The sequence below is a fragment of the Anthonomus grandis genome, chromosome 2 (genome assembly GCF_022605725.1).
Source record: "Anthonomus grandis grandis chromosome 2, icAntGran1.3, whole genome shotgun sequence".
NCBI lineage: Eukaryota > Metazoa > Arthropoda > Insecta > Coleoptera > Curculionidae > Anthonomus > Anthonomus grandis.
This window is the reverse complement of record NC_065547.1, coordinates 42,371,838-42,387,056: the sequence shown is the minus strand read 5'-3', so window position 1 is coordinate 42,387,056 and position 15,219 is coordinate 42,371,838. Positions and strand designations below refer to the sequence as shown.

Here is a 15,219-nt window from a genome sequence, read left to right as displayed (position 1 = left end):
CAAACTATGAATTTATAACAATTATACATAAACATTAGTCCAACAAATACTAAAAATGGCCATCGTTATATACTCCATGCATATAATAATACAGCTTTACGTTTAGGAGGGAAAAAAATAAGAATGTCAAAATACAATTAAACAATAAATAATAATGTTACTTAGAGGTCAATTCGACCTAATCAGAGTGAAATCGGATCATTGATTTTTAGTTTATCGTGTTAAACAAAGTAATAGTGAAAATGATTTATACCCTACAACCTACAAGAAAGAATAGAAATGGAGTTATTTTTTGCTCGAAAAAACTCGGGAGAGTATACAAGGGATTCTAAAAACTCATGGTTTCCACCTCTATAAAATAAAGCTGGTACATGAAATAAATGAAGACTATGAGAATCGGCGCTTGGAGTTCTGTGAAATAACTATTGAAAGAGCATTAAATAATCCCAATTATGTGTTTAACGTTTGTTTCTCAGATGAATCTTCGTTTTTCTTAAACGGCACTGTCAACCGTCATAATTGCCGTTATATATATGTCGCAGCCTTCTACTGTAATCGGTCATTACATGAAAAGTTTGGCATTTTCATGAAACGCTGCCAAACACTGAAACAGATAACTGTTACGCCGAAAGACTATAAATTTTAGACGTTACGTGTAACGTCAGCGTGCTTCGGCCGCTTGATGAAAACGAGCAAAATTACGTTAGGTGTCCGACTGTATTGGACGTTTCATGTAACGCTTGGAATCTACTTTGCACTTGCTGAATCAACATCAACGAAATAACACACATACTAACCTCAAAATAAATTCTATTACAAAAATAAATCAATAGAGGCTAGCTACTGTTCGAGAACAAAAATATAAAAGAAAGTAAAACACGCATATATTAATCAAAGTAAACAAATGATAAGTTACTTATTAAAACACGGCAAGCTATTATGGCACCGACTGTTTCAAAGTACGCTATTTTTTTACAGATACACTTATTTTTAGTACACTGTTGCTTGCTGGGTTTACACAAACATTTGAGAAAGCCTTGACCACCTGATCCTAATGACACAGCCTCTCTTAAGCTCAGTGATTTTTCCAAGAGGATTTCTTCTTTATTAAGAAATGCTGAACCCGCAACAGTGAGACTTTCAGCACCAAACCATCCCTTTATAATACCGTGTTTACCTGCAATCTGATTTACACCGTTTTTCTGATCTATTATTAAACAAATCATATTCCTGGAATCTCCTGGACTTCTGTCGACTTTAGAAATATTTAAGAACACACAATCACCTACATTGAAAGAATTGCTCAACATTTTTTTGGCTGCTTCTTCAGTTTTATTTCTAGCTTCATCGCGTTCCTCAGAGATGTTTTTGCTAGCGGAACATAAATTGCACAGTACTGAAGATCCTTGTTGACAAACTTCAGTAATATTAACAACATGTAAACAATTTTCGCAAATTGCTTCTTCAGATCTTTTTTCCTTCGAGCAAGACACAATATTGGTAATGTCGGTATCTTCATCAGCGAGACTTTCATGTGCATCCGATATTTCGACAACTGAATCTTCTTCGTTTTTTATAATTTTCATAAGCTCTTCTTCGGAAGTTAATGTTTTTGCAAGCGCCGAGGGGATGTTACTAGAAGATAGACCAACTTTAGGTTCACAGCCTAAATCCGTATAAAGTGCTTTATACGGAGACCGTCCTATTGTTCTGTGAAAAGAGATATTCTTTTGCCATTCCACAAACTGAAGCCCTACCGACCATCTTTTGCAATTCGTGTCAGACATCCAAGCTCGAATCATGTTTTCAACGACTTGGTTTGAGCGTTCAATGCTGCCTTGACTCATGCTGCCTTGCTCAGGGGGTGTCTAGGACGACCGTGTACTATAATGAATTCAGGCCATAACTCTTTCAATTCAAGTATAACCTTATTTACAAACTCGCGACCGTTGTCGCTCTGGAGAATTTTCGGGGCTTCTATTAACAGAAAAATACTTAATAAGTTGGAAGCAACTTCCTCGGCACGTTTGGTTTCCATTGGTCATAAGAATACGAATTTTGTGGCATGATCTTGATAATTCATTATCCATTTGAATTGCTTGTCGGGAAGCGATTAGAAATCTATCAGGTCCACCTGCTCTCTTTCATTAAAATCTTTGCTTAGAATGGGACGTACTACAATTTTTTGTCTACCATGTTTCTTTTCATTGCAGCTTTTGCAGCATTGAACAAAACATTCTATGGCCGGACGTGGGATACTCAATTTATTTTTGAGAGCTACTTCCATTTTAACGCGACCACCGAAACTCGATTTCATCCTCGCTTTTATTTTTCTTTATTAAATGTGATTGGTCAGAAATGGTCATAACATCGTATGTCTGCAGCAAAAAGTATTCGCGCCTTTCTTTTCTTCCTCTAAAACAGAAACCTATTTTAGAAAAAATAAAGATACAAATTTCAAATAATTAAAATTTTCTTGTGCCTCGCTATTATAGAATCCCCTGTGTAGCTAAGAATAATTTTCTGCGAAAGTACAATGCTTTCCATAAAACTTTTCTAGGAAACATTTTTTCTAAAAAGCTAACTTTGCTACACTATTGGGCCATCCTGTATACCTAACATTATACAGGTTGCCCCAATAATCCGTCGACATAGAACTGCCACGTATTTTTGGAATTAAAATAAGTCGATTGGACACAATTTACCTCTATACAAAAGTGGTTCGTTTGTCCATTAGAAGGCATCAAAGTTTAACAATAAAAACACAGTTTGATATTTTTATTATATAAAACAAAATCTAATTACATAGAAAGTAGCCCCTTATTACTGCTATCAACTGTACCAAGTTTCATCAAAATCGGAGAAATTGTTTTTGACTAATCAACAAAAACGATTAGCATCTTAGTCTGTAACACACTGTATTTCTTTAGATAATAATTATGTATTTAGAATTTCTTATTATTTTAATAATAATTAACAAGATGATGTTTTCATTTTTTTTCGGAACTTAAAGGAGGTTATGAATTTTTCAATAGATTTTTCGTCTTTAAATTTTAACAAAAAAAAAAGGTTAATTGAAGTAACCCCTAAAATGTTTATTTAAGGGTAAAGAAGTAGCAGGTCAGCCAGTCCTAGTACAAAAAATCGCGTTCTGTGACACACATGCACCTCCGGAAGAAAAATTCGAGAAAGGAGATAAAAAAGAAGATGCCAGAAAAAAAATGATTCAAGCAAGAAAGGTAAGAAATACTTAATGTAACCGTACAATTTATAACTTGAATATTTTTATCTGGATAAGGTTTTGGCCAAAAAACGTACTTGTGCCCCAGTAATTCTAATGCCAACGATTCCCCCAGAACGAATTCAAGAAATAGCTTCGTTGGTCACCATAACGAAAAAATCTCAATTTATTCAACGTCTAATCGCCTATTGGACTCTAAAAAGGCAGTATCGAAATGGTGTGCCTTTGTTGAGGAGACTACAAAGTGCCCAGGTAAATTATTTTAATAACTTTGCAGATTTTATAGACGTTTGGTGGGTTTTATAGTTAAAACGGTCATTTATGATTAAACAATTTTTAATTGTTGTGGATTGCTGACTTGTAACATTTTTGTGCGAAAATATTGTATTTTTTCTAGAGATCTCTGCGTTGATTTATTTTAACACGAAACAATTCATTTAAAGAAAAATTGTCTTTATCTATAAATAGTTGCTTGGCAGCATAACGAACAAGTATAGTCGCTTCGCTCCTATACTTTTGGTCCGTGGGGACCAGTTTGGAACCTTTAAGTCTTGTCTGTGAATGGCTATAAAGGAATTCTTAAAAAAAACACAAAAATTATCAAGTGTACCAACGTTTATATGCCAAGGAAAGAGATGACCAGTGGTTGGGGTATCATGCTTCAAAGAACCATAATTTGTTATATAGTCGCGTTGTGTGTCGATATACTGTCTTATATTTCAAATATCTGTCAAAATATATTAATTGTATTCTAAATTAAGCCTGAGTACCAAATTCCAACAGAATCGGACCAATAGCAAAAAAGTTACGGTAGTCACGTGACCTGGGCTGAAACTCAAATGTCAGTTATCTGTCATAATTTATTAGTTGTATCCTAAATAAACCATAAATACCAAAATTAGAGAGAAGTTCCCATAAGGGTCTATTTATTGAAATAGAACAAACAGGGATTTTACGTCGATTTGTTTCAATTTTTCTTTTTATTTTGAAAAGTAATAGTAATAAAATATCAAAAAAATTGAGGAGAATAAGAAATAAAAGAAACCATCAATGAATTGAATCGAAGCTATAGAAGCCGAGATATTAGTAAAAATGTGGGAAAAAACAAAAGAAAACTGGTTTTTTCCCACGGTATAATTTTTTTTTCTTAAAATAATTATTGACAAATTATAATGTAAGCCCTAAGTTGGCAATTTCAAGTAAAAAAACCCAAGAAAAAAAAAAAATTTTTTTTCTCCAAAATCGAAAGGGGTACGGCCATAAAAAATTTCGAAAAAACGGTATTTATTTTTTTTTAAATAAACTATAAGACTAACAACATTTTGTCTTTTATAAAAGTTATGAGAAATATTACGAGGTATCCGTACGTTAAAACGAATCGGTTCTAGCTATCATAAAATCGGAGAAAATAAAGAAAAACCATGAAACATAAATATCGAATTATCAAGGGTCCTATGGAAAAATTTTAATTTTTTATTTATCTATCCTGTACTACTTTTAAGTACCTTTCAAAAAGGTTATTATCGATTTGACTCTAAAATAAACGGAAAACCTATTTCTTTGCATTTTTCGATTTTGAAGCAAAATCCGGGCTCAAAATAAGCATTTTTTCAAAATATGCTCCGAATTCAAAATTTCTTTTTTCTGGTTAAAAACCATTCAAAAACTAACGAAAAAGCTTTATGACAAAATTTTCCACGATTTATACGAGTGCCATAATATAAAGGAAAAAATAAGGTCCCATAAGAGCCTATGTATAGGGATAACACAACCGGGTTTTTACGTCGATTTTTTTAATTTTTCAGTTTTATTTCGAAAGGCAATTGTAATAAAATATAAAAAGAACTAACAGGAGAAGAATAAGGAATAATAGAAACCATCAACGAATTGAATCGAAGCTATAGAAGCCGAGATATTAGTAAAAATGTGAAAAAAAATAAAAGAAAGCTCGTTTTTTCCCACGGTACCATTTTTTTTTGTTAAAATTATAATCGACAAATCATAATGTAAGCCCTATGATGGCAATTTCAAGTAAAAAAAACCCAAGAAAAAAAAAATTTTTTTTGCTCCAAAATCGAAAGGGGTATAGCCATGAAAAATTGTGAAAAAATGGTTTTTATTTTTTTCTAAATAAACTATAACTCTGACAACTTTTTGTCTTAAACAAAAGTTCTAGGGAATGTTACGAGGTATTCGAATGCTAAAACTAATTAATTATAGCTATCACAGATTCGGAGAAAATTGTAAAAAACTAATAATCATAAATATCAAATTATCAAGAGCCCTATGGAAAAATTTTAACTTTTTATTTTTCTATCTTGTATAACTTCAGGATACCTTTCAAAAAGGTTATTATCGATTTGACTCTAAAATGAACAGAAAACCTATTTATTTGCATTTATCGATTTTCAAACAAAATCCGGCCCAAAATGAAAATTTTTCAAAACATGCTCCAAATTCAAAATTTCTTTTTTCTGGCTAAAGACCATTCAAAAAGTAATGAAAAAGCTTTATGACAAAATTTTTGAAAATCTATAATAATGCTACAATATTACGAAAGAAGATAAATTCCCTTTAAAGCCTATGTATTCGAACCGATGATATTTTAATTTTTTTTTTAAGGCAAATTTACGAAATAATTTAACTAATTAAGATAAAAGGAATAGGGTAATACAAAATATTATCTATAAATATATACATATCATCTAATAGCAGATTTCAATCAAATAGGAAATTTTGATAGTCACGTGACCCTAGAACTTAATATTTTAAAATTTTGTAAGAAATCAATAATTGCATCCTAAATAAACCCCAAATTCCAAATTTGAACCCAATCGGATCAATAGCAAAAAAGTTATGGAAGTCACGTGACTTTAAAATTCAATATGTCAAATTTCTGGCAAAATTTATAACTTGCATCCTAAATAAAGCCCAAATACTAAATTTCAACCCAATCGGATCAATAGCAAAAGAATTATGAAAGTCACGTGACTTTAAAATATAATTTGTCAATTATCTGTTAAAATTTATTAATTGTATCCTAAATAAAGCATAAATACCAAATTTGAACCCAATCGGACTCATAGCAAAAAAGTTACAATAGTCACGTGACCCGGAAGTCAAATGTCAAATATATGTCAAAAATTAATAATTGCATCCTAAATAAAGCCCAAATACCAAATTTGAACCCAATGGTCCGCATAGCAAAAAAGTTACAATAGTCACGTGACCCGGAAGTCAAATGTCAAATATCTGTCAAAAATTAATAATTGCATCCTAAATAAATCCCAAATACCAAATTTCAATCAAATCGGACAAATAGGAAGAAAATTAAGGTAGTCACGTGACCTTAAAACATAGTCATGTCAAATATCTGTAAAAATTTATTAATCTTATCCGAAATAGGTACTAGGTACCAAATTTCAACCAAATCGCACCAATACCAAAAAAGTTATGATACTCGACTAACCTTAAAAATCAATAATTTCAAAAAATTTTTATTTATATCCCAAAAGCAATGTTTAAGAATTGTTAACATTTATTAATAATAAACTAAATAGTAAAAACTCACCTAATATCTAAATTCTTATTTTAAATTAAGTAGATCATTACGACTGACCCGTGTATATATTCGAATAATTTTAATAAAATAATCGGGCAAATTTCATTTCGTCTCACCCCGGTATAAAGACACTGACATTTCAAAAAAACGGCATTTTTCGAAGACGTCAAAATGTTTGTCGAATTTTCCTGGCCGCAATACACAATTTCCCCTATTGATATGCACAGATTCGGAAAGCCCATTCATTTTCTGATTCGGTGCTTCCTTTCCCTGATCGTTTCCGGTTCATTTTCATTCATAATTTTACAAAAAACCCAACCAAGTCCCGGCCACCTGTCACGAGCAAAAAATTTGTATCCACCATGCGTCAAAGTATTGTTCCCACTAGCCATTTCATCAGAGTTTAGGTTGACACCTCCAATTACCTGCAAAAACGCAAAAAAATGGACTTTTTTCATAAAATCGCATTTTTCGGGTACTTGTACTATCGCTGGAACCCTGAAATTTTAGTATGTGTTGTAAAACAAAATTTCGGATCCTTTAGATGTTGTTTGATCTTTTCACCATGTACAGGGACGCCGCAAATGAATTAAACGCAAAAATTCGAATTGCTCAGAACCTATTAAAGTTGGAAGATCGTAATTTTACACAAATACTGGGGTTATTAAAGTATTTAATCCCTGAGAATATAAATGGTCCAGGTGCCACCACTAAAAAGTTATTAAATAAAATGTGATTTTCGGGTCGGACCTTCATGGGTAAAGTTCATTATTGCTCGCCCTGTATGGCTTACGAAAATTTCGGTTATATGGCATATGAAAGGTAAAGGATGAAGTTATTTTTTGAAAAAAAAAATTTTCCCAAAATAAGTATCGTTTGGCAGAAAATTCCAAAAAACTGAAAATGCCAGAACTCGTAAAATAAATTTTTTACAAAAAAAAGCTCCAAGTATGTTAAATCTCTTATAAAATGAAGTCTTTTCGCCGAAACACTTTTTTTATAAAAAATTTTTTTTAGCCTCTGGAGAAGTTTGAATTTTTTTTTTAGTCACTTTTGTTCGCTTATAATAACTCACCCTGTATACCGATCTGGCCCAAAAAGTATACAGACACGTAAGCCCCAAGAACCCTTATATCCTGAAAATTTCAATTCGATTGAACGCTTTAAAATTGAGATCTCGTGAGCAACTCGATTTTTACCAATTTTTTTACGAATTTTTGACTTTGAGACAGTACCGCTCCGTTTGATGGTACCCAAAAAAAAATTCGTTTATGGATCCATCATTCCCAATGTATTGAGAGACCCTATGCCAAATTTCATCGTTTCGCTAGCCATACAGCCAAAGATATGAATTTTTATTTCCAAAAAAACACGATTTTTCGGGCCCGACCTCGCGTGCATAATATAGTCTGCGACTATATAACAAGTATAGTCGCTTCGCTCCTATACTTTTGGTCCGTGGGGACCAGTTTGGAACCTTTAGTTCTTGTCAGTGATGGGCCTTAGAGGATTTCTTAAAAAAAATCGCAAATTATCAGGTGTACCGACGATTATATGCCAAGGAAAGAGAGGACCAGTGGTTGGGGTATCATGCTTCAAAGAACCATAATTTGTTATATAGTCGCGTTGTGTGTCAATATACTGTCTTATATTTCAAATATCTGTCAAAGTATATTAATTGTATTCTAAATAAAGCCTGAATACCAAATTACAACAGAATCGGACCAATAGCAAAAAAGTTACGGTAGTCACGTGACCTAGGCTGAAACTTAAATGTCAGTTATCTGTCATAATTTATTAGTTGTATCCTAAATAAACCATAAATACCAAATTCAGAGAGAAGTTCCCATAAGGGTCTATTTCTTGAAATAGAACAAACAGGGATTTTACGTCGACTTGTTTTAATTTTAAAATGTAATAGTAATAAAATATCAAAAGAATTGAGAGGAGGAGAATAAGAAATAAAAGAAACCATCAATGAATTGAATCGAAACTATAGAAGCCGAGAGATTAGTAAAAATGTGGGAAAAAACAAAAGAAAACTGGTTTTTTCCCACGGTATCATTTTTTTTTCTTAAAATAATTAATGACAAATTATAATGTAAGCCCTAAGTTGGCAAATTCAAGTAAAAAAACCCAAGAAAAAAAAATTTTTTTTTGGTCGAAAATCGAAAGGGGTATAGCCATGAAAAATTGCGAAAAAATGGTTTTTATTTTTTTAAAAATAAAATATAACTCTGACAACTTTTTGTCTTAAACAAAAGTTTTCGGGAATATTACGAGGTATCCGTGCGTTAAAACGAATCGGTTCTAGCTATTATACAATCGGAGAAAATTGGAAAAAACTATTAAACATAAATATCGAATTATCAAGAGCCCTATGGAAAAATTTCAATTTTTTATTTTTCTATCCTGTACTAAATCAGAGTATCTTTAAAAAAGATTATTACCAATTTGACTCTAAAATGAACGGAAAACCTATTTCTTTGCATTTTTCGATTTTGAAGCAAAATCCGGGCTCAAAATCAGTATTTTTTCAAAAAATGCTTCGATTTCAAATTTTCTTTTTTCTGGTTAAAAACCATTCAAAAACTAATAAAAAAGCTTTATGACAAAATTTTCCACGATTTATACGAGTGCCATAATATAAAGGGAAAAATTAGGTCCCATAAGAGTCTATGTATAGGGACTCGTTTTTTCCCACGGTAGCATTTTTTTTCTTAAAATGATAACTGACAAATTATAATGTAAGCCCTAAGTTGGCAATTTCCAGTAAAAAAAACCCCAAAAAAAAAAAATTTTTTTTGCTCCAAAATCTAAAGGGGTATAGCCATGAAAAATTGTGAAAAAATGGTTTTTATTTTTTTATAAATAAACTATAACTCTGACAACTTTTTGTCCTAAACAAAAGTTCTAGGGAATATTACGAGGTATTTAAATGTTAAAACTAATTGATTATAGCTATCACAGATTCGGAGAAAATTGTAAAAAACTATTAATCATAAATATCGAACTATCAAGAGCCCTATGGAAAAATTTCAACTTTTTATTTTTCTATCTTGTACTACTTCAGGATACCTTTCAAAAAGGTTATTATCGATTTGACTCTAAAATGAACAGAAAACCTATTTCTTTGCATTTTTCGATTTTCGAGCAAAATCCGGCCCAAAATGAAAATTTTTTCAAAACATGCTCCAAATTCAAAATTTCTTTTTTCTGGCTAAAGACCATTCAAAAAGTAATGAAAAAGCTTAATGACAAAATTTTTCAAAATCTATAATAATGCTACAATATTATGAAAGAAGATAAGTTCCCTTTAAAGCCTATGTATTCGAACAGATGATTTTTTAATTTTTTTTTTGAATGGCAAATTTAAGAAATAATTTAACTAATTAAGATAAAAGGAATAGGGTAATACAAAATATTATCTACAAATATATACATATCATCTAATAGCAAATTTTAATCAAATAGGAAATTTTGATAGTCACGTGACCCTAGAACTTAATATTTTAAAATTTTGTAAGAAATCAATAATTGCATCCTAAATAAACCCCAAATTCCAAATTTGAACCCAATCGGATCAATAGCAAAAAAGTTATGGAAGTCACGTGACTTTAAAATTCAATATGTCAAATTTCTGTCAAAATGTATTACTGGCATCCTAAATAAAGCCCAAATACTAAATTTCAACCCAATCGGATCAATAGCAAAAGAATTATGAAAGTCACGTGACTTTAAAATATAATTTGTCAATTATCTGTTAAAATTTATTAATTGTGTCCTAAATAAAGCATAAATACCAAATTTGAACCCAATCGGACTCATAGCAAAAAAGTTACAATAGTCACGTGACCCGGAAGTCAAATGTCAAATATCTGTCAAAAATTAATAATTGCATCCTAAATAAAGCCCAAATACCAAATTTGAACCCAATCGGACTCATAGCAAAAAAGTTACAATAGTCACGTGACCCGGAAGTGAAATGTCAAATATCTGTCAAAAATTAATAATTGCATCCTAAATAAAGCCCAAATACCAAATTTGAACCCAATCAGACCAATAGCAAAAAAGTACCAATAGTCACGTGACCTGGAAGTCAAATGTCAAATATCTGTCAAAAATTAATAATTGCATCCTAAATAAACCCCAAATACCAAATTTCAAGCAAATCGGACAAATAGGAAGAAAGTTAAGTTAGTCACGTGACCCTAAAACATAGTCATGTCAAATATCTGTAAAAATTTATTAATCTTATCCGAAATAGGTACTAGGTACCAAATTTCAACCAAATCGCACCAATACCAAAAAAGTTATGATACTCGACTAACCTTAAAAATCAATAATTTCAAAAAAATTTTATTTATATCCCAAAAGCAATGTTTAAGAATTGTTAACATTTATTAATAATAAACTAAATAGTAAAAACTCACCTAATATCTAAATTCTTATTTTAAATTAAGTAGATCATTACGACTGACCCGTGTATATATTCGAATAATTTTAATAAAATAATCGGGCAAATTTCATTTCGTCTCACCCCGGTATAAAGACACTGACATTTCAAAAAAACGGCATTTTTCGAAGACGTCAAAATGTTTGCCGAATTTTCCTGGCCGCAATACACAATTTCCCCAATTGATATGCACAGATTCGGAAAGCCCATTCATTTTCTGATTCGGTGCTTCCTTTCCCTGGTCGTTTCCGGTTCATTTTCATTCATAATTTTACAAAAAACCCAACCAAGTCCCGGCCACCTGTCACGAGCAAAAAATTTGTATCCACCATGCGTCAAAGTATTGTTCCCACTAGCCATTTCATCAGAGTTTAGGTTGACACCTCCAATTACCTGCAAAAACGCAAAAAAATGGACTTTTTTCATAAAATCGCATTTTTCGGGTACTTGTACTATCGCTGGAACCTTGAAATTTTAGTATGTATTGTAAAACAAAATTTCGGATCCGTTAGATGTTGTTTGATCTTTTCACCATGTACAGGGACGTGACAAATGAATTAAACGCGAAAATTCAAATTGCTCAGAACCTATTAAAGTTGGAAGATTGTAATTTTACACAAATAATGGGGTTATTAAAGTATTTAATCCCTGAGAATATAAATGGTCCAGGTGCTACCACTGAAAAGTTATTAAATAAAAAGTGATTTTCAGGTCGGACCTTCATGGGTAAAGTTCATTATTGCTCACCCTGTATGGTTCCCAAAAATTTCGGTTATATGGCATATAAAAGGTAAAAGATGAAGTTATTTTTTGAAAAAAAAAATTTTCCCAAAATAAGTATCGTTTGGCGGAAAATCCCAAAAAACTGAAAATGCCAGAACTCGTAAAATAAATTTTTTACAAAAAAAAAGCTCCAAGTATGTTAAATCTCTTATAAAATGAAGTCTTTTCGCCGAAACACTTTTTTTATAAAAATTTTTTTTTAGCCTCTGGAGAAGTTTGAATTTTTTTTTTAGTCACTTTTGTTCGCTTATAACAACTCACCCTGTATACCGATCGGGCCCAAAAAGTATACAGACATGAATTACTATAAAGTCTTTTATGCCTAAAAATTTCAATTTTTTTGACAGCGTTAAAATTGAGATCTCGTGCAAAAATGAATTTTGACCGGTTTTTTTACGAATTTTTGACTTTGAGACAGTACCACTCCGTTTGGTGGTACCGGAAAAAAAATTCGTTTACGGATCCATCATTCCCAATGTATTGAGAGACCCTATGCCAAATTTCATCGTTTCGCTAGCCATACAGCCAAAGATATGAATTTTTATTTCCAAAAAAACACGATTTTTCGGACCCGAGGTCGCGTGCATAATATAGTCGCAGACGCTCCTATATAACAAGTATAGTCGCTTCGCTCCTATACTTTTGGTCCGTGGGGACCAGTTTGGAACCTTTAGGTTTTGTCTGTGAATGGCTATAAAGGAATTCTTAAAAAAAAACAAAAATTTTGAGGTGTACCAACGTTTATATGCCAAGGAAAGAGATGACCAGTGGTTGGGGTATCATGCTTCAAAGAACCATAATTTGTTATATAGTCGCGTTGTGTGTCAATATACTGTCTTATATTTCTAATATCTGTCGAAGTATATTAATTGTATTCTAAAAAAAGCCTGAATACCAAATTCGAACAGAATCGGACCAATAGCAAAAAAGTTACGGTAGTCACGTGACCTAGGCTGAAACTCAAATGTCAGTTATCTGTCATAATTTATTAGTTGTATCCTTAATAAACCATAAATACCAAATTCAGAGAGAAGTTCCCATAAGGGTCTATTTATTGAAATAGAACAAACGGGATTTTCCGTCGATTTGTTTTAATTTTTCTTTTTATTTTAAAATGTAATAGTAATAAAATATCAAAAGAATTGACAGGAGAAGAATAAGAAATAAAAAAAACCATAAATAAATTGAATCGAAGCTATAGAAGCCGAGATATAAGTAAAAAAATGGGGAAGAACAAAAGAAAACTGTTTTTTTTCCCACGGTGTCATTTTTTTTCTTAAAATAATTTATGACAAATTTTAGTTTTAGCCCTAAACTTGTAATTTTCACAAAAAAAACCCAAGAAAAAAAAATTTTTTTTTGGTCGAAAATCGAAAGGGGTATACCCACGAAAAATTTCAAAAAAATGGTTTTTATTTTTTTATAAATAAAATATAACTCTGACAACTTTTTGTCTTTAACAAAAGTTTTCGGGAATATTACGAGGTATCCGTGCGTTAAAACGAATCGGTTCTAGCTATTATACAATCGGAGAAAATTGGAAAAAACTATTAAACATAAATATCGAATTATCAAGAGCCCTATGGAAAAATTTCAATTTTTTATTTTTCTATCCTGTACTACTTCAGAGTATCTTTAAAAAAGATTATTACCAATTTGACTCTAAAATGAACGGAAAACCTATTTCTTTGCATTTTTCGATTTTCGAACAAAATCCGGGATCAAAATGACAATTTTTTCAAAATATGCTCCGAATTCAAAATTTCTTTTTTCTAGTTAAAGACCATTCAAAAACTAGTAAAAAAGCTTTATGCCAAAATTTTCCATGATTTATACGAGTGCCACAATATAAAGAGAAATATTAGGTCCCATAAGAGTCTATGTATTTACGTCGATTTTTAAAATTTTTCAGTTTTATTCCGAACGGCAATTGTAATAAAATATAAAAAGAATTAACAGGAGGAGAATAAAGAATAAATGAAACCATCAACGAATTGAATCGAAGCTATAGAAGTCGAGATATTAGTAAAAATGTAAAAAAAAATAAAAGAAAACTCGTTTTTTCCCACGGTAGAATTTTTTTTTTTTAAATGATAACTGACAACTTATAATGTAAACCCTAAGTTGGCAATTTCCAGTAAAAAAAAACCCAAGAAAAAAAAATTTTTTTTTTGCTCCAAAATCGACAGGGGTATAGCCATGAAAAATTGCGAAAAAATGGTTTTTATTTTTTTCTAAATAAACTATAACTCTGACAACTTTTTCTCTTAAATAAAAGTTCTCGGGAATATTACGAGGAATTCGACTGTTAAAACGAATTGATTATAGCTATCACAGAATCGGAGAAAATTGTAAAAAACTAATAATCATAAATATCGAATTATCAAGAGCCCTATGGAAAAATTTTAACTTTTTATTTTTCTATCTTGTACTACTTCAGGATACCTTTCAAAAAGGTTATTAACGATTTGACTCTAAAATGAACAGAAAACCTATTGATTTGCATTTATCGATTTTCAAACAAAATCCGGCCCAAAATGAAAATTTTTCAGAACATGCTCCAAATTCAAAATTTCTTTTTTCCGGCTAAAGACCATTCAAAAAGTAATGAAAAAGCTTAATGACAAAATTTTTCAAAATCTATAATAATGCTACAATATTATGAAAGAAGATAAATTCCCTTTAAAGCCTATGTATTCGAAGCGATGATTTTTTAATTTTTTTTTTAAAGGCAAATTTAAGAAATAATTTAATTAATTAAGATAAAAGGAATAGGGTAATACAAAATACTATCTATAAATATATACATATCATCTAATAGCAAATTTCAATCGAATAGGAAATGTTGATAGTCACGTGACCCTAGAACTTAATATTTTAAAATTTTGTAAAAAATCAACAATTGCATCCTAAATAAACCCCAAATTCCAAATTTGAACCCAATCAAATCAATAGCGAAAAGTTATGGAAGTCACGTGACTTAAAAAATTCAACATGTCAAATTTCTGTCAAAATTTATTACTTGCATCCTATATAAAGCCCAAATACAAAATTTCAACCCAATCGGAACAATAGCAAAAGAATTATGAAAGTCACGTGACTTTAAAATATAATTTGTCAATTATCTGTTAAAATTTATTAATTGTATCCTAAATAAAGCCCAAATACTAAATTTGA

General features: G+C 30.9%; 1 protein-coding gene across 2 annotated transcripts in view; it reads left to right on the top strand.

Moving 5' to 3' along the window:
- LOC126750674 (peregrin) overlaps window positions 1-15,219 on the top strand; it is a 93,761-nt gene that overhangs the window by 12,260 nt on the left and 66,282 nt on the right. For both annotated transcript variants that reach the window (XM_050460347.1, XM_050460346.1), the window contains exons 9-10: window positions 3,105-3,239; window positions 3,299-3,493. In XM_050460347.1, coding sequence (XP_050316304.1) covers window positions 3,105-3,239; window positions 3,299-3,493 — 330 coding nt within the window. The remainder of the gene's footprint in view (window positions 1-3,104; window positions 3,240-3,298; window positions 3,494-15,219) is intronic.